At 38.5% G+C, this 22,360-nt stretch overlaps 2 protein-coding genes across 2 annotated transcripts in view; one reads left to right on the top strand and one right to left on the bottom strand.

Moving 5' to 3' along the window:
• LOC130200417 (plexin-B2-like) overlaps nt 1-9,638 on the top strand; it is a 103,757-nt gene extending 94,119 nt beyond the window's left edge. Inside the window, 5 exon segments of the mRNA XM_056424682.1 lie at nt 4,231-4,378; nt 4,532-4,596; nt 4,704-4,779; nt 5,551-5,625; nt 7,289-9,638. Coding sequence (XP_056280657.1) covers nt 4,231-4,378; nt 4,532-4,596; nt 4,704-4,779; nt 5,551-5,625; nt 7,289-7,393 — 469 coding nt within the window. The 3' untranslated portion in view covers nt 7,394-9,638.
• Nucleotides 9,639-13,118: 3,480 nt separating this feature from the next.
• Nucleotides 13,119-22,047, bottom strand: mdm2 (MDM2 proto-oncogene). Its single transcript, XM_056425323.1, has 13 exons — nt 21,967-22,047; nt 20,248-20,278; nt 18,821-18,885; nt 18,659-18,733; nt 18,411-18,544; nt 17,893-17,942; nt 17,578-17,639; nt 15,836-15,971; nt 15,550-15,746; nt 15,329-15,460; nt 14,765-14,836; nt 14,505-14,679; nt 13,119-13,965 (listed from the first exon to the last, which is right to left on the bottom strand). Exons 3-13 carry the CDS (start codon nt 18,869-18,871, stop codon nt 13,526-13,528), a joined length of 1,524 nt encoding a protein of 507 aa, XP_056281298.1. The 5' UTR covers nt 18,872-18,885; nt 20,248-20,278; nt 21,967-22,047; the 3' UTR covers nt 13,119-13,525.
• Between the last annotated feature and the right edge of the window lie 313 nt (nt 22,048-22,360).

Raw genomic sequence — 22,360 nt, forward strand, 5'->3', positions numbered from 1 at the left:
CACCTGGACACACATATATACACACTCACCTGGACACACACATATACACACTCACCTGGACACACACATATATACACACTCACCTAGACACACATATATACACACTCACCTGGACACACACATATATACACACTCACCTAGACACACACATATATACACACTCACCTGGACACACACATATATACACACTCACCTGGACACACACATATATACACTCACCTGGACACACACATATATACACACTCACCTGGACACACACATATATACACACTCACCTGGACACACACATATATACACACTCACCTGGACACACACATATATACACACTCACCTAGACACACATATATACACACTCACCTGGACACACATATATACACACTCACCTGGACACACACATATATACACACTCACCTAGACACACACATATATACACACTCACCTAGACACACATATATACACACTCACCTAGACACACACATATATACACACTCACCTAGACACACACATATATACACACTCACCTAGACACACACATATATACACACTCACCTAGACACACACATATATACACACTCACCTGGACACACACATATATACACACTCACCTGGACACACACATATATACACACTCAACTAGACACACACATATATACACACTCACCTGGATACACACATATATACACACTCACCTGGACACACACATATATACACACTCACCTAGACACACACATATATACACACTCACCTGGACACACACATATATACACACTCACCTAGACACACACATATATACACACTCACCTAGACACACACATATATACACACTCACCTAGACACACACATATATACACACTCACCTGGACACACACATATACACACTCACCTGGACACACACATATATACACACTCACCTGGACACACACATATATACACACTCACCTGGACACACACATATATACACACTCACCTGGACACACACATATATACACACTCACCTGGACACAGACATATATACACACTCACCTGGACACACACATATATACACACTCACCTGGACACACACATATATACACACTCACCTAGACACACACATATATACACACTCACCTAGACACACACATATATACACACTCACCTAGACACACACATATATACACACTCAACTAGACACACACATATATACACACTCACCTGGACACACACATATATACACACTCACCTAGACACACACATATATACACACTCACCTAGACACACACATATATACACACTCACCTGGACACAAACATATATACACACTCACCTGGACACACACATATACACACTCACCTGGACACACACATATATACACACTCACCTGGACACACACATATATACACACTCACCTGGACACACACATATATACACACTCACCTAGACACACACATATATACACACTCACCTGGACACACACATATATACACACTCACCTAGACACACACATATATACACACTCACCTGGACACACACATATATACACACTCACCTGGACACACACATATATACACACTCACCTAGACACACACATATATACACACTCAACTAGACACACACATATATACACACTCACCTAGACACACATATATACACACTCACCTAGACACACACATATATACACACTCACCTAGACACACACATATATACACACTCACCTAGACACACACATATATACACACTCACCTGGACACACACATATATACACACTCACCTGGACACACACATATATACACTCACCTGGACACACATATATACACACTCACCTGGACACACACATATACACACTCACCTAGACACACATATATACACACTCACCTAGACACACACATATATACACACTCACCTGGACACACACATATATACACACTCACCTAGACACACACATATATACACACTCACCTAGACACAAACATATATACACACTCACCTAGACACACACATATATACACACTCACCTAGACACACACATATATACACACTCACCTGGACACACATACATACACACTCACCTAGACACACACATATATACACACTCACCTGGACACACACATATATACACACTCACCTGGACACACACATATATACACACTCACCTGGACACACACATATATACACACTCACCTAGACACACACATATATACACACTCACCTAGACACACACATATATACACACTCACCTGGACACACACATATATACACACTCACCTGGACACACACATATATACACACTCACCTAGACACACACATATATACACACACATATATACACACTCACCTGGACACACACATATATACACACTCACCTGGACACACATATATACACACTCACCTAGACACACACATATATACACACTTACCTAGACACACATATATACACACTCACCTGGACACACACATATATACACACTCACCTAGACACACACATATATACACACTCACCTGGACACACACATATATACACACTCACCTAGACACACACATATATACACACTCACCTAGACACACACATATATACACACTCACCTAGACACACACATATATACACACTCACCTGGACACACACATATATACACACTCACCTGGATACACACATATATACACACTCACCTAGACACACACATATATACACACTCACCTAGACACACACATATATACACACTCACCTGGACACACACATATATACACACTCACCTAGACACACACATATATACACACTCACCTAGACACACACATATATACACACTCACCTGGACACACACATATATACACACTCACCTAGACACACACATATATACACACTCACCTAGACACACACATATATACACACTCACCTAGATACACATACATACACACTCACCTGGACACACACATATACACTCACCTAGACACACACATATACACACTCACCTAGACACACACATATATACACACTCACCTGGACACACACATATATACACACTCACCTAGACACACATATATACACACTCACCTAGACACACACATATATACACACTCACCTAGACACACACATATATACACACTCACCTAGACACACACATATATACACACTCACCTAGACACACACATATATACACACTCACCTAGACACACACATATATACACACTCACCTGGACACACACATATATACACACTCACCTGGATACACACATATATACACACTCACCTAGACACACACATATATACACACTCACCTGGACACACACATATATACACACTCACCTAGACACACACATATATACACACTCACCTAGACACACACATATATACACACTCACGTGTGTTTGTGTGAGTGTGTATGTGAGTGTGTGTGTCTCAGTGTGTGTGTGTATGAGTGTGTGTGTGTGTATGAGTGTGTGTGTGTGTATGAGTGTGTGTGTGTGTGTGCACGTCTACACCATCAACTTTTTGTATTCCCTAAAACTCACTCTGCCTTCACACTGACCTTGAGCTCGACCTGTCAATCATCACACACACACACACACACACACACACACACACCATGTAATATTCATCGGTCGCGCTGCATTATTGACGATGGTTGTGGTCTGAGGAGGAAGGAAAGGAAACTAGGGTGTCAGCAGGGCGAAGAACATCGAGTTCAATCAAAACTTTATTAAAAACAACAAATCGAACAATAAAAACGTCTATCTGTTAAAAAGATATAAAGTTGAAAGAACGTTTTAGTTCATTCATCAGGACAGAAACTTTCTGAACAAACTGTTTGAGGTCAGAGTTCAGAATGAAATAAATAGAATAAAATAAACAGAATAAAATAAAAAAGAATACAATAAACTGAATAAAATAAATAGAATACAATATATATAATAAAATAAATAGAATAAAATAAATAGAATACAATATATATAATAAAATAAATAGAATAAAAAAATAGAATAAAAAATAGAGTACAATAAACAAAATTAAATTAACAGAATAAAATAAATAGAATACAATAAATAGAATACAATAAACAAAATGAAATTAATAGAATACAATTAATAGAATATAATTAATAGAATAAAATATAATACATATAATAAAATAAACAGAATAAAATAATCTGAATCCGATTAACAGCTTTGACTCGATCAGTTTCACACATTTATCAAACTTTAAAAACATTGTTTAGTTTCTCTCTCTCTCCCCCCCTCTCTCCCCCCCCCCCCCCCCAGCCTGCCTCTGAGGTTCTGGGTGAACATCCTGAGGAACCCTCACTTTATCTTTGACATCCACGTGACGGAGGTGGTGGACGCGTCGCTGCACGTCGTGGCTCAGACCTTCATGGACGCCTGCACCAAGACGGAGCACAAGCTCACCCGGGTGCGTCGCCATGACAACGCCGTTACGTCGTAGTCATGCTGATTTAACGGATATCTTTAGGCATATTTTGTGTATTTTTAAGCATTTTTACAAGACGATATTGTCTGGACCGGAAGTGTTTTTTGGGTTTTATATATTTTGTTGTCTCCTCAGGAGTCGCCTAACAACAAGCTGCTTTACGCCAAAGAGATCTCCACCTACAAGAAGATGGTGGACGAGTGAGTTTCATTAACAATCAACACATTTCATATTTCACACACGCAAAAAAGAAGAAGCGCTTGATATTATTTGATAAATGTGTGTGTGTGTGTGTGTGTTCTCTCAGCTACTATCAGGGCATCAGGCAGATGGTCCCCGTCAGCGACCAGGACATGAACACACACCTGGCCGAGGTCTCCAGGGTGAGAAGTATTTAAGTATACATTTGAAGTACTTGTACTATATATATCAGTTGTTGTCTGTCTGTTGTCCGGTCTCTGTATGTCTTGACTTGCTGGTCGGTCGTTTACTCCACCTGCGTGTCTTCTCTTGTCGTTCACCTGTTTGCAGTTATATGTCACATTTAGTCTGTAAGCTTTTATGTTGTATCTCTGACATTATGTTTTTATTCTGTCCATTTTAACATTGTTCTCCCCTATTTTATTTGCTTTATCTGTAGATTGTATTTGCAATCTTATGTTTTTAGGTTTGTTCTTAACATCAGCAACATTGGGACTACAGATGAAAAATAGCCTCTTGGCTAACTCTGGCACATTTACTGCAATGTTTTTATCAATGTGCACTGTCCCTTATTAAATAAACCATTTAAATAAAATATATATTTTATACAGATATATATATATTTATATATATTTTATATATTTATATATATATATTTGTTTTTTTTGTTTTGTTATTTATATATATATATGCATATATATAAATGTATGTATATATACATGCATATATTTATATATATAATTATATATATTATATATATGTATATATATATAAAAGTATGTATATATATATAAATGTATGTATATATATATATATTTATATACATATATATATACATATGGTCGTGATTGCTGCACTTCTCAGTATTACTCCTTAATTTATTTTGTATTTATTTCTTTACATTTTGTATTAGTTGACACATTTATTCTGACGTTGTTTGTGTGTTACCGTAGCAACACACCGACAAGCTGAACACCCAGCTGGCCTTACACCAGCTGTATCAGTACGCCAGCAAGTACTACGACGTGGTGAGTACCCTGTTACATCAGTTATAATATACATGTTTCTATAAGTTATGTTTCTATAAGTTAAGTTTCTATAAGTTAAGTTTCTATAAGTTATAATTATAGAAGTTATAGTTATATAAGTTATGTTTATATTAGTGCTATGAAAAATAACGCATTAATTCAATTACAGGTTTAACTAGTTTTTTTTTTTTTACGCATTTAACGCATGCGCAGAATGAGCTTCCAATCTGTCTGTTGTTGGTCGTCGGGACGGAAAAAAAGTCACTTGCAAAATGAGCTTCCAATCCACCACTTCAATCTGAACTCTGTCCGCTCTCATGCAGACGGTCTGTTCATCGGTAATGATCCTTCCGCAGGTTCACCTCCGGAAACCTTGTGACGACTTTTACTTCCTGTAGATCAGGGTCTCAACACGTCGATCGCGACCTGCCAGTCGATCCCGGCGTAGTGTCGGTAGATCGCATGACATTAAAGAGATTGGCCCGCCCCCTGACATGTTCTCTAGAGCACGTCTTTGTTCTTTTATTAAACTAAACGTCTGTTGTTGATCGTATCTCCACAGCAGCATGTCATTTCTGTCTCTTCGCGTTGCGTTAACACTTATCGATCTCCGTCTGGCGCGCCACAGAGCTCCGTGCGCGCGCATCGGGACCGAGCAAAAAAAAGTCACTTGTCAATCTGTCCACCTTTAGATTGTATCATTGTGGAGTTAATGGTTGACAAACAAGAGAAAAATGCTCTGTTTAACCCTCCTGTTACCTTTACATTTACGAACATATTTGACCCTCGGGGTCAATTTGACCCCAGCAATTAAAACCTCCAGAAAATTATTAGAATTAATATTGCTTCCCAAGTTTAAGTGTGAGGTACTTTATGTTTGTTTGTTGACTACCTAAATAGCCCTTTAAATAAATAAAAAAGTTGATATTTCTTATATGTTTGACACAGTGAAAAACAGCCTGGGGTCAAATTGACCCCAAAGAACACCGACATTAAACATTGAATGGGGTCAAATTGACCCGAAAGGTAACAGGAGGGTTAAACATTCTGTTTAGGATGAAGATGTATTAATGTTCCATATGGAAGAAAACTGCTAAATAACTGCTGAGTTGCAGCACCATTGTATAGAAGAATGTATAAATGTATATATCCGTCTTTTGTCATAAATCTCTATGTTCTCACAAAATATACCGAGAATATCGGTAATATGTGATTAATCATGATTAATCCACAAAAACCTGTGATTAACCCGATTAAAAATGTTAATCATTTCACAGCCCTAGTTTATATAAGTTATAGTTATATAAGTTATAGTTATATAAGTTATGTTTATATAAGCTATGTTTATATAAGTTATGTTTCAATAAGTTATGTTCATGCATTTTAGTTTTTTTTGTGCATAATAAAATATTTGCAAGTTCAACCTAATTTTTACTAAATTGTTCCATTTTTATTAATTATATAACACGAACGTGTTTTTATCAAATTTTAAATGTGCAACTCTAGGATTTAGTTTTATAATAACTATCTATCCTAACTACGGACTTTTCAGTTTATCATACCTGTAAAAACGGCCTTCATTTACATATTAATATCACCGTGACAACATGTAATATTTGGCTGTAAGATATCAAATATATATTTCAATGTTCTCCGTGTTCAGATCATCCAGTCGCTGGACGAGGACCCGGCCGCCCAGAACAAGCAGCTCACGCTCCGCCTCCAACAGATCGCCGCCGCCCTGGAGAACAAGGTCACCGACCTTTGACCTCTGATCTCACGGAGGAGGGGTCGGGGGGGGTGCGGAGCTAGCGTCTACTAAAACACAGAATGTGGTTTTTCCATTGAAGGACTCGAAGGAAGACGAGCTTTGCAGACACTCCCGAATGTTTTTAACCATGTGAGGACTAAAGTGGGCGGGGCTAGTGGACCCACAGGAACACGTTGACCATATAAGGACTGAAGGAGGGAGGAGTTACGGGACTCCAGGAGGGGTGAGGAATGGTGCTTTCTGGACAAATGAAGTGCTTTCACTCTGTATCCCCAAAAACAAAACCCGAGGCGGGATGCCAAATGGCGCCGCCGGCGGGAGCGCTGTGAAACCGAAGGCTGTTTCGATGCTCGGCGTCTCCGTTTCGACTTCTGGAGAACACGGATTAAACATGTTAACCTAAAGAAGAAGAAAGTGGAACGCAAAGAATGACGAGTTTTGGGATGATTGAAGAATGTCGTGAAGTCGCGTTGTTACCAAATACTTCTTGTTTTTCTCTTTTTATTTTGGAAGTTTTTCTTGAGGTACGGCGGCTCCCGGACCATGTGAGCTGACCCCAGATCAGTTAGAAATAATCGACCAATGAAAACCAACTACGGTACAAACCACTGGCCAATCGGTGGTCTCGGTTTGTCCTGATGGCACAGACAGAATTCAGGGTACGACATTCAACATGTAAAAACCGTGGCGTTTAAACTCGCACCGCGATGATGATGACGGGGCGTTTCCACGGTGATGACACAGCGCTGTCGGCTCGATCTCAGCCGGAAGATTTAATGATGTTACATTCGTTTCGTCTTCTTCTGTGATGTCACATCCTGGTCTATGATGTCACATCCTGGTCTATGATGTCATATCCCGGTCCGCGATGTCATATCCTGGTCCATGATGTCACATCCTGGTCCATGATGTCATATCCCGGTTGATGATGTCATATCCTAGTCCGTGATGTCATATCCTGTGTTTAGTGTGATCTGTTTTTAATCTGTATGATTTCACTTGTTTTACAATACTCTCTTCATATATATACAGGACTGTCTCAGAAAATTAGAATATTGTGATGAAGTTCTTTATTTTCTGCAATACAATTAAAAAAACAAAAATGTCATGCATTCTGGATTCATTACAAATCAACTGAAATATTGCAAGCCTTTTATTCTTTTAATATTGTTGATTATGGCTTACAGCTTAAGAAAACTCAAATATCCTATCTCTAAATATTAGAATATCATGAAAAAGTATACTAGTAGGGTATTAAACAAATCACTTGAATTGTCTAATTAACTCGAAACACCTGCAAGGGTTTCCTGAGCCTTGACAAACACTCAGCTGTTATAAATCTTTTTTTTAACTTGGTCTGAGGAAATATTAAAATTTTATGAGATAGGATTTTAGAGTTTTCTTAAGCTGTAAGCCATAATCAGCAATATTAAAAGAATAAAAGGCTTGCAATATTTCAGTTGATTTGTAATGAATCCAGAATGCATGACATTTTTGTTTTTTTAATTGCATTACAGAAAATAAAGAACTTCATTACAATATTCTAATTTTCTGAGACAGTCCTGTATACTGACGTGTCTTCTAAAGACAGCAGTTACTTCAGAAAGGCTTCAAATGAATCTAATTGAAGGCGGTAAAGTGTTAAAATGTATGAAATCGAGTTTATTATTATTATCATAATTTTTATTATTTTGGGTCTTAAACTTAAAACATTCTTCGGTACGAACGATGAAAACGAGATGAATCACTTTATAATGTGGAAGATTTAAAATGATTAAAACAAATCAAACTGAGGCGTAAAGTGAAATACAAGTTTAGTATTATTCACTTATTTAGTAATAATTAAAGGAGCAAACTAAGATAAAAACATTAAAAGAATAATTTTGCTTTTTTCCTTTATTTACTGAATTGTTAGAATTGGTCGACTTTCATGAATTGCAATTCACTAATCTGACTTTATTAGTGTTGTGATTTGACTTTAAAGTTAAAATAAATGTTTTAATTGGATGTTTAGTGAATATTCAGACGCAATGAATCACTATTCTTTCTTTTCATACGTGTTTTGTATTTAATCTCATTTCTTTAGTTTGATTTGTTTCTCCAAAGTATTTTAAATCTTCCACATTATCCCAAACAAAAATAACCAAAAACGAACTCCTGTCGAGGTTTGCCTTCGTTCTGCGTGACACGGGGACTTTGATGACGACGCCCCCTTTCTGCACATTAAATGTTTCATAATGTTTATGAGTTTTTATTATTATCAGAAACATGCGCTCTCTCTCTCGCTCCCTCTCTCTCTCTCCCTCTCCCCCCCCTCTCTATCTCTCTATCTATCTCCCTCAATCCCTCTCTCTCCCCCCCTTGACTCTCGCAGCGCTCGACTTCAAATCAAAGACTAAATATACTTTTTTGGGGGGATTTTTTACCTGTAAATTAATTTTAAAAAGTCACTTTGGAGCCGAATAACTTCAGAATCGAGTCAAAGTGAATTTGCATTTGTCACTTAATAATAACGTGTGTTGGATGAGTGCAACCAGAGATAAACAAACAAACAAACAACTGTGCATCAGATACCAAGGCGGTACTTTTATCCTCGTGCCTTAAAGAGGAAACCCGGAGCGGAGCCGAGGGAAAAGAAGTTTCCGGGAGGTTCCTCGCGGTGAGATGTCGGCGTGACACGGTTTCTTATTGAATGTAAAGTTCACGTCTCCAAAGCTAATTTAACTCATTTAAACGGATCGTAGCTGTTGTGTAGTTCCCAAAAAGTAAAAATCCACGAGATTCAATTATAACTCCATCTATTTTTAACAGAAACGTGGCTAACATGTTCAAATATTTGCAATTTCTAACATTAAATCGAGTTTGACACCACTTGGCTGTTGATTCAAAGCTACGGTTAGCATAACGTTCAGGATGCTAACACTTGACTCGGTTTAGAGGGAATAATAAACGTGTGATAGGGAGTTCGGTCGACACCAAAACGCGTTAAATTCTCGTTCAATAACTACGTAAATCTTTAATATTCAAAATCATTCACAAAAACGTACCTAAAACTAGTAAATAACTGATAGGTTAGCATATTTGGATATTTCCCGCTCATTCTGAAACGGATTTATTGAAGTATGCCGACGTTTTATTTGATCTTTAAAGCCTCTAAAACTGGACATTGTTTTTGGTAGTTGCGTTAGCTTATAATGCTACGACTTCCTGTAGCGTCCTAGCTAACCACCTTTTTACGATATTTCGGTAATTTCAGAAACGTGAGCTTTTCGGGCGACTTTTAAAGCATTTGATTTACAAATGACTTCAAATCGCTGGGCGTAAAAACAACAACGAATGACTCTTCCTGCGGTGATTCATGTTGCCGCGTCATTTCATGCAATTAGCCTAAAATTAGACTCTTAAAGGGACAGTGTTTAGCATTTAGGGGGCGAGTTATTTGCAGGAATTGAATATTACATAGATACGGATGGTTTCTTTTAGAATAAAATCACCTGAAACGGAGAAACTTTTGTTTTCACACTTCAACTGGTTGCAATCTGCAGCCTCGCCACATTCCACTTTAATGACACTTATATTCGAGGCACAAAGTAAAAAAAACGAATTTTGAATGTTTAAAGCGAATGTTTTCGCCAACATCACGTTGATCAACGGTCAAACCTCTGCATTGTTTATTCTTGGATCATCGTTGTTGTTTTCTTGAATTTGAAACTCAAACAGCACCCCAGTGTCTATACTGGTCTGAACTGGTCTGGAGCCCAAATCGGTGACTCTTCCAAGGAAGTAGAGAAGTGGGCCAAAAAAATATTTTTAAAATCCAGATCTAGGAAGTCCAAATATCCAATAAAAGATGTTTATACAAATGAAGTCTTCTTCTGTTTAATGACTTTTAATGTTGAATATTTTAGCCCCAAAACGTGTTTTTAATCCGGGAATGTTTATTATTGGATCCTGTAAAAAAACTAAACTCCAGACCTCGATTGCAAATCACATAAAATATTTTCAGTTTTTTTTATTTTTTATATCTGCAGCCTCACTAAAAGTTTTTCTAAATGTCGTATTTATGATCAGAAGGTGGAGAAAATACAAAAGAATCAACAATTTTGAACTTAAACGACCTGAAAGTTTCAGTTTGCAATCATAATAAAAAATAATGAACACATTTAATACAGATGAGACTCCAATAGCTCCTTTTATTACATTTTATTTGTTTTTTATTTTTACTACTTTTGACTTTTTACACATTGGAGAAATTATGCTAATCAACTTTAATAATATTTATCTTAAAGCCCCACTATGTAACTTTTGGACCTTAAAATAACAGCTTGAAAAAAATTGTGCCGCTACAATGACTTTTAATATGACGATTTGCGTCTCTGCTCTTGCCATCGGGGGTCAAACAGCTGATCGACCAGGCGGAAACAGGCGGAGGCGCCGCGTTCAATCCCCGCGCTCCTTCACCCTAGTCCTGGGCCAGTTCAATGTTCCTGCGCAGTCTTCTATTGGTGATCCCGCCCGTTGGTATGAATCCAAAATAGAAAGTCGCCGGATTGTTGCCGTTCTGAGTCCGCCGCCTGTCAGCGCGCTCCAAACAAAAAAAACTCGCGTCACCTCCCCCTCGTCAACTTTTATAACCCGTGACACGTACAAATAATAATAATAATATTATAATACAGGACAACACATGATCCCAACTCAATACAAGTGTATGCGAGGCTGCATCTATCGTCACTGGGTATTTACGACACTGAAGTCGAAACCTAAATACCTAAAAACCTGAAGGGGGCGCCAAAAGTGAAAAACTACATAGTGGGGCTTTAAATTTGATGTCAAATAATGACAATAATCTGCTATTCCTGATTAGCAGCCAGTTTATAATAAATCAAATCTTGACTACTTTTTAAATCCTCTATTTCTGATGAACAGCCAGTTCGTAATATTAATATATGAATAGATAAACCAATTAAATAATAACTGGACTCTTACAGCAGAGCTCTGAAAACAGGAAGTCATCGTATTTCAAAATAAAAATATTAATACAGTATTGTAAAAAGACATTATGGACCAAATAAATGAAACACTCAAGTTAACAGACGTTAAACTTTATTTCGTTCACAGCGAATGTTAAACAAGAAAATATTACTATTATTTACATCATATTGTTTATTTATATAATATATTGAATATATATATAAATATATATTTTCTATATTAATATGTATATATAAAATATATTATTTATATAATATATATCAAATAGATTCATATCAAATATTTATATAAATAAAACACAATGCAAGCGTAGAAATAAAACATTTTGCAAATAAAAACAATGACCATTTAAAGGTTTTTTAAACTAATAATTAAAACCAAATTAAATTTGTCCTTCCAATAAACTCAATGAAATAATTAGAACATTACAACCCTGTAAGCTTAAGGTAACTTTACTTCATGGGTCCATCATTTCTGAATTATTTATAATATTTTACAGTCTCCTGGAAAGATATGTAATTATATGGAAAATAGATGTGTGTTTAATTAGAATGCTTAGAAATAAATTAATTCTTTGTTCTTAAATATCCAATGAGCGACATTTTATTTTTGTTTTAAACAGAGGAAATTCTATTTTCCATATAATTTAAATCAAATTAGAATATTCTCCCCAGGAAATGTTAATATATATAATTATAGACCCATAAAAAGCAACGTTAAGACTTGAAGGAACGATTCGGCTTCCTTTAATAAGAGAAGAAGAAGAGACAGGAAGTGCAAACATGAGCCAGAGGATGGCAGCAGAGAAGCTAAACTTGTATATCTAGGAGGTGAAGACCACCGATTGGCCCTCAGCTGAGGTAGGTGAAGACCACCGATTGGCCCTCAGCTGAGGTAGGTGAAGACCACCGATTGGCCCTCAGCGAGGTGAAGACCACCGATTGGCCCTCAGCTGAGGTAGGTGAAGACCACCGATTGGCCCTCAGCTAGGTGAAGACCACCGATTGGCCCTCAGCTGAGGTAGGTGAAGACCACCGATTGGCCCTCAGCTAGGTGAAGACCACCGATTGGCCCTCAGCTGAGGTAGGTGAAGACCACCGATTGGCCCTCAGCTAGGTGAAGACCACCGATTGGCCCTCAGCTGAGGTAGGTGAAGACCACCGATTGGATGGGCAGCCGGCAGACGGGACACAGCTTGTTCCTCTTCTTCAGCTTGCGGGCGCACACGTAGCACACCATCAGGTGGCCCGTGTTGCCGTGCACGATGCAGCCGTTCTTGGGCCGCGACTGGCAGATGAGACACGGGTCCAGGCACGAGTCCGGCAGGCGCCACTCCGCCGACACGCTGCGGTCCAGCTCGGGGACGGCGGGGGGAGGGGTGGCGGGGCGGGGCTCCTGGGAGTCTCCGGAGGAGGAGGAGGGCTGGGAGTCGGGAGTCCAGAGCTTCTGCTGCTGCGACGAGGAGGAGGAGGAGGAAGGCAGGGAGCAGGACAGGAGGTCCTGGGAGGAGGAGGAGGCCGTCTTCACTCGCTTCCCGTCCGGGACGTCGACGCCGTCGTTCTCCTCGACGTCCGAGCCTTCAGGAGAAACATCGATCAATCAATAACGGATGATGTCACATTTAATAACACAGCAGTCAGTGTTTCATTTGTATTTACTGAACATTTTATTTTTATATAACCTCTATCCCTCTTAAGAATTTATATTTTGTGTTTCTCCAGTTTGTTTTGTTTATATTTTCTTTTGTACTATATGATATAAAATATATTATATAAATATAACAAATATATTTTGATATATTTAATAATCTATATTTTCTTTTGTACTCTGATATATTTAAGATAGATATAATATATATATTTAATATGATATATATTTTCTAGATTTACATTATATTTTTTTTAGAAATATATATATTTTACAAAATATATTAAAAGATATACATTATAATATCAGTTTATAAAAATATATATACACAATTTATGTCACATAAATTACTCAACAATAAGTGAGGTAAAAATAGACTTCATAATACAATTAGAAAAATCATAATGAATGTTTTGTATTTATTAAAAAAATGATTCAGTCTCAACTAAAACTCAGTTTCCTCTCCTACCTGGAGTTTCTCTGGCTGCCGATTGGTCGGTTGGCTTTGGGGGCAGGGCTTTAGGGCTGGAGGGGGCGGACTTGGACACCTCGGACAGCCAATCCTGACGCAGCGCCCAGCAGCGGAGGCAGTTTCTGGGGAGAGGCGGGTTCAGCTCCTCACACTTGGCACAGCGCCAGTAGTCCTGAGAGACAAACAACACACACACAAGCGGTTAGACCGACGGTACTGATGAAGTGTGTGTGTGTGTGTGTGTGTGAAAGACTCACAGCTTCCGTGATCTCCGTGTCTTCGTCGAAGGAGTCGTTCTCCTCCGCCTCAAATATGGTGACCTCGTATATCTGGAAACAAAACATTTACCGGAGTGAGACTTATTTGATTAAAAGGTGTGATGCGAAATATTTAAACTAAATCATCTCAGAAATATAAGAGTCAGATTTTCTTCTAAATCCCATGAAAAAAAGACAAAAACCTTCTCAGGTCCAATGACAGCATCCAACAAATATATAAAAATACAAAGTTAAGTTCCTAAATCGGCTGCTCACTGTCAACAGACCGGAGGAAATGGCTCATTTGTTGGGGACTATTTTTAGCGGCGGATGAATCCACATTTGGTGTTTTGTTGAGTACCGGTGTCGACCACTAGGTGGCAGCAGCGCACCTCAATCTGATCATCCGTTTCCCTTGAAACCAACAGTTCATCATTCAGACATGTCATTTTCATTATTACAAATGCCGGTTTGATCAAAACAAAGTGTTCTGGTCCCCGTACCGGTCCAGTCTGGTCCCTGTACCGGTCCAGTCTGGTCCCGTTGGGGTTCTGGCTGTGTTACCTGGTCGTCTGCAGACAGCGAGGCGTCGTCTTCGTTGTAGTCGTCGGAGTCGACCGACTCGACCTCAAATTCAACGCTGAAGTTGTCGCTCTCCGAGTCCGAGGCTGGGACCGTGACCTCCGACCTCCCGGACTAAACACACATACACACATATACAGTCGATGTTGTTACACAATATTAACAAAGTGAGAGTGTGAGTGTGTGTGTGTGTGTGTACTCACTGTGCTGTGGGAGTCTGATGATTGGCTGCTGGTCCGGTCTCGGGCGCTCCCTAGTCCGCCGATCACGCACCACGACAGGCTCTCGTCGAAGGTCAGGGAGTAGCTGTCGGACCTCCTCCTCTTCCTCCCTTCCCCTTCCGACTCCTCCCCCGACTCCTCCCCTTCCTCTTTTTCACCCTCCACGCCATCTGAGGGCCCTGAGCAGATCCGGGGGGGGGGGGGAGGTTAACATCACAGGTTTTGTTTCATGAGCTCCAAACGGAGGTGAGCGGAAGGAGCGACTCACCTGGGTCGCTGCCACTGTTGCTCCTGCGGCTCCTCCTTCTCCTCCTCCTCCTCCTCCTCCCCCCCCTCCTGTCTGGAGACGAAGAGCGACTTCCTGGCTCCACCTCCTTATGTTCAGTCTCCCGGTCGGTGGTCATCTTTTAAAATATTGTTAACAACTCAATAAACGTTGATGCATCTCGTGACAGATTAAGAAATCTGTGACACGCTCGTAAGCCGTTATTGTGATTTTACATTATATAATGATGTAATATAATTATATATTATACATTATATAAATATAATTATATACTATATAAATGAATATTATACATTATATAAATATATATTATACATTATATAAATATTAAATATATTATATAAATATATATTATACAAATATATAAATATCAAATCTAATTATATATTATTAGGGCTGTCAATCGATTAAAAAAAAAACTAATTAATCGCACATTTTGAAATTGCGATTAATTAATCGCGATTAAAAGTTAAAAGTTAAAAGTTCATTCTTTTTAAAGACCAAACTTCACACAGAGCTGTGTTTTCAAAGAGGCTCCTACCTATAAAGTGCCAGCGAGGTATTTAATATCGTGGATGATAAATTGTTTCTTCAGTGAAACATCAGATTAGCAGGGCTCTCAAGTTTTGAAGACAGGCAAGCGTGACATTGGGGGTGCTAGTGACTATTTTTTTGCTCCGTCCCGATGCGCGCAGACCGGTGTCGGAGCTCTGCAGCGACCGCGATCGACCTATCGATCGGCGTATTGAGCACCCCTGCATTCAAGCATTAAATAGCCGAGAGTTTTTTTCAGCGTGAGAAATACGATGTGTGGCGGGAGTGCGTGAGTTAAGACCGAAATGCGTGAGTCTCACGCTCAATGCGTGAGACCCCTGGATTAGTAAAAAAAAAGAAGTATATTGAGACCCCATTGGTCCTGTCATCTTTAACACTGAACAACAGCAGAACCAGTGAACTTGGTGACTGACTCACATTCACATATGTCACATTAACCCTCTGGAGGCTGGGGGCATTTTATACAATTTACAACAACGACAAAATTCACCTTTTAAAGGCGTTTGCATATGACACACCCCCACGTGTTATACATCAAACATTCCAGAACAATCTCAGCTCTATTCAATGAGGCTCAGTTGTCCTGGTGCTGTGTTCTCTGCTCTCTGACTGACAGGCTGCTAATGAGCCTTACCCGTGAGGTGGGAGGTCCTTTGTGATTTACTGAGTGTTCATTGGTTGTTTTTTCCCCAAAATATTGACAGACAAACGGATTGACCAATCACGGTGAAGGTTTCGTGTGACGAGTTCTTTCCGCGCCGCGTCGCCCGACACGTCGACCCTCCGTTCCTCTGTGTATCAGAGGGGGAGACGGGAGGAAGGAGGAGCAGGAGGAAACCCGACTGATTCATACACGAGTTAAAGCTGATTTCTGCTTCTTATTTTCACGGAAAAATAATTGTTTTAAAAACGGAAACAGTGTTAAACCGTACTGCCGCGGCTTGACACTCGGTTTGAGTGTAAAAACTTCAACGAACACCGGAAGTAAACAAAGTTGCGTTAATTGCGTTAAAATATTTTAGTGCGTTAACGCGGCCAAATTAATCGCATAGATTAACGCGTTACCGCTGACAGCCCTATATATTATACATTATATAAATATATATAAATATTAAATATAATTATTTATTATACATTATATAATGATAAGAGAGCTGCAGCGTCGTTACCTCTGAGACGCTGTCCGGCTGAGCGTCGCCCTGCGGCGGCTCGATGGAGCTCAGAGGCGACTCTGAGAGAGAGAGAGAGAGAGAGAGATAATACGGTTTAGTTTGGTATAAAATCAAAGAGCGTATTAATTTTATAATATTTACGCTGCAAAAAAATCACTATTGTAGAAAAAAATAATAACAATTTCTGGCAGATTATCACAAAATAATATTTGTTTTCATTAAGTATTCGACATAAAATCATAAATAAACTTGTTATTGTCACTTTTCTGAGAGACGTGGACTGAATGGATCAAAGAACAGAACCCGGCCCACCTTGGCTCTTCACGGCCTCCAGGTTCTTTGTGATCATCGAGAACAGAACTCTGAAAAACATCAAAGACACTTTAGTTACTACTTTCATTATATTTATATATATATATATACACTTATATTTTATATTTCACGCTATGTTGCCGTACTACACTAGAAAAAGACGTTATACTATGTTGTGTGTATAATTAATTAATAAATACATAATATTATATACGATTACTGCACTTTAGTTTAAGTAAAGAAGAAGAAGCAGGAGGAGACGAAGTAGAAGAAGGAGTAATAGAAGAAGATAGAGTAATAGAAGAAGGAGTAATAGAAGAAGAAAAGTAATAGAAGAAGAAGAAACTGGTTGTTATATTTTATACATTTCATTATTGTAGCTGTTACTTTTCTCCATTCGTCCCCTCAGATGCATCCAGACTCGTCTTGTGAAAGACGTTTGGGGTTATTTTAGTTTAAAATAAGTTGCTTTCCGTTCACACGGTAACTTCCTGTTTCCCGAGCGTCTCGCTCCTCACCGTGGCTCTTTCACGGAGAAGCTGTCGACGCCCAGCACGCGCCCCAGTGCATCCTGGGAGCAGTGGACGATGTGCTGCTGCTTCTGGTCGTACAGCTGCTTCTTGATGATGTACTGACCCAGGTAGAACATCACCTGCGAGAAACAACCGTCACAGATGCATCATGGGAGGCACGTAAACTCCGAAGCCCCGCCCCCAAACCAGCGGAGCGAAGCGTTTTATTTTTACAAAGTGTGAACTCGCCGTACCTCCTTCATGGTGAACACTTCTTTCGTGGCTCCGGCAAGTTGCAGCAAAGTCTTGAACTCGACCTTCGGTTTGACCTGGAGACACACAGAGGTCAAAGGTCAAACCTCCTAACTAACCAGTTAGCTACCGGCAGCGACGCGGTCAACGAGCGTCTCCCTCACCAGTTTGTTGTCGTCGTTGGCGTCTCTGTTGAGCTCCGCGTCCGCCGACATCGTGAAGATCGTTTCTGCACAGACAGGTGATTAAAACCACTTAGAACACAATTAAATCAACAATCTAGAGTCGGCACGGGCAGATTAACTGAATTATTTGAGGTTTTGCTCAAAGCTACTGTAGTTATATCCTGCTATAAACAGTCTGACTAATCTAATTTAAACTAATTTAATCACAGAGATCACAGGAGGTGAAGCAACGTCAGCAATTAGTCGTATTTCTGGCCACCCAATGAAATCAAGTCTATTTTTATTCTTCTTTTAATTGTCATTTGGTCCTCACAAACTGCTCATAATTGATGAAAAATTTTAATAATTAACTTTATTTATACTATTTTTGTGTTCAAGACCAAAGGCAGACAAACCAATAGTTTTAAATATGTTTAGGTAAATAGCTACATATGAGAAAATTACATTTAATCAATATATAATATTTAAATAAAATATACATGTTAAGTATCCCCTGCTTTCTGGTCTGTTTGACTCTAAATGACCATAAAGTACTAAATGATGACATCATGCTGTATAGAAGAAGACTTGAAGGTAGAAACTGAGACATAAACTCATGTTTACAATTTTATTATTATTAATAATTATTATTATTTTAATTTGATCGTTGTATTGTTTACAATGTTTACAAATTTTGAAATGTCCCCACTGTGGGACGAATAAAGGAATATCATATCATATATATCATTTACTGAGGGAATACATGGAGAGGAGTCGCCCCCTGGTGGTCAGGAGGGAGAATGCAGCTTTCAGCTTTGGTTTCACTCCAAAGTTCCAGTTTCACTTTAAACCCTTGAGACCTCCGAGTGACGTGAACAGCTGACGCACCGTTACACTGCGATGACGTTACAATGAGAATATTTGACGGTTTTTTCCTCGCAATAAAAGATAATAAATTTGTATTTTCAAACGTTGGTTTGACGACCAATTTTAGAAGTTTGGTGAAAACTGTGACAGGCACATAAATGATGATTTCAGAATTAAATGGCAGATCAATTAATCCACAGACATGTCACAATACGCCAAATCACAGACAAAATTACATTTTAAAAGCATTCATTAGTTTAGAACTGCATAGGTACAGCTGTCTATGAAGCATTTCTAGTTCTCTGTATTTTACTTTTGATTTAGTTTGTATTTTATTGTATTTGAATGGTTTCTATCATCTGGACCTTGAGTCTGAAATAAAAGTTTGATTGATATTAAAAAGTTCAGCGCTCTTCTATTATAACCCCTGGAAATAACTCTCCACATAACAGATGAAACTACAACTTAAACCCCGAAGTTTCACAAGATAATCATGAATTAGTCTCGCCAGTACGTGGCATTATGAATCAGGCACACAGGTATGAATGAAGAAGTCTCACCTGTGGAGACAGAAGGTATCAGCAGGGCATCCTGTGCAAAGGAACAGGCAGATAAAGTGCAGTGAGAGGAGGATCACAGCTGCAGCCTCTTATAGACCTGCTGGGACATGTCGGGGCTAGACCAGCCTGAGCCGGGTCTAGCCTGGGCCTATCAGGGCCTAACTGGGCCACTCAGTGCTGAGTCAGCACACAGTCTGCATGTTTGAACTGATAGCACCAGCTGATTGAATCACACACACACACACACACACACACCTTTCTCTGTGTGTGGACATGCTGGTACTAGTCCAGCATGAGTCATGCCAGTCACTAACTAGATGACCACAATGATGACGCGGTGGGGGGTGGGGGGGGGGGGTGAGTACAACTGTCCTCCATTTCAAGGGAAATCACAAAATAATTTCCCCAAGTTGTTTTTCGACTATTCAAAATTCAATTTGGTCCCACAAAAAAAACACACATATATATATATATACATACAGACATGTCTGTGAACATATATGTGCACACACATTTGATATATATTATATATATATATATTTATTTATATAAATGTATGTATACATACATGTGAATATATTTATATGTACATATATACACACATACATGTCTGTGCATACGTCTGTAAACATACGGTTTTATTTATATAGATATAAATATTTATATATACACACATGTATATATATATACATATATATACACATATAAATATATACACATATATATACACATACACATATATATAAATATATTTACATTTATATATAAGCTATATACACATACATATATACACATATATATAAGCTATACACACATACATGTCTGTGCATACGTCTGTAAACTTATACGGTTTTATTAATATATATATATATATACATATATATATATGTGTGTATATATAAATATACATATATATATAAATATATTTACATTTATATATAAGCTATACACACATACATATATATATATAAATATATTTACATTTATATATAAGCTATACACACATACATGTCCGTGCATAGCTCTCGGCTGTGCACTACTCAGTTGTTCCGCGTGAGTCAATCAGCTGTTCGTCAACACGAGCGCGTGCAGAGAGAATATGTCCAGACATGTTCCTCTGTGTCCTTCCACCGTCCACACGAGACGCATCTAATCTGGTCCTCCATCCAGGAGGCAACACGGACCATTAATTAACGACAATTAACGATAATCTGCAGAAATGTAATTGAAATTAAAAAGTTTCACTTTAAAAAAAAAAAGTTTAAATAATAAATGTCACTTTCTTTCATAGTTTGTCTGCCGATTCAACGTAAAGAGTTCGTAAATATATTAAAAGTTGGTGGTTAACTGTTATAATAATAAAAAGTTAGATTAATTTAATATAAATATTTCTCTGCAAAAAAACAAACAACTCTAGAATATTAGCTTTCAGGCGAAAGAAGAAAAAGAAGACGAGAGTAAGGTAACACTTGTGTGAGGAAAAAAATACAAATTCAGCTTCAGGAGCTCAACAACGTTATTTTTGTATATGGTGTAAACCGTGACTTCGTGAGAACGTAGCCGCCTCGCGGAGCTTCGGTCCCGGGCTACTCCTCCAAGAAAACCCGGGGCTCCGCGGCCTGCTAGCACGCTGATAACTCGTGGTAAAACGACAGTGGAATAACTACATTCAGCCTTAAAGTGACATAATATACGTGTACATATATATATATTACGTACCTTGAATGTTACTCCTAATGAAATAATATCCTTTCGCGGCGTTTATCCGCCAGTTTAGCGGACAGTTGGTCCTCTAACAGTCAATCTGTTTACTCCTTCAGACGCTTGTTCGCGTGGCGCTCTGGTGGTCGAACACTGGCACTGCAGCCACAACAGTTAACCCCTTTTCTTTTACTCTCTCCAAGTTAAGATAACTAAGGGGCACAAAATTAAATATTAAATATTATATATAGAAATTTGTATAATAATCTGTTTTAATGTGTACCCATTATCCTGCCTTTTACACATGGTGGGACACTTGATTTAATACCTTAATCTGAATTAATGTGCAGTAATAACACCATTATATTTGTGTTATTTTTTATATGCCATGATTCTCATCCATGTATATACT

This window comes from Pseudoliparis swirei, chromosome 10 (assembly GCF_029220125.1).
Source record: "Pseudoliparis swirei isolate HS2019 ecotype Mariana Trench chromosome 10, NWPU_hadal_v1, whole genome shotgun sequence".
NCBI classification, from domain to species: domain Eukaryota; kingdom Metazoa; phylum Chordata; class Actinopteri; order Perciformes; family Liparidae; genus Pseudoliparis; species Pseudoliparis swirei.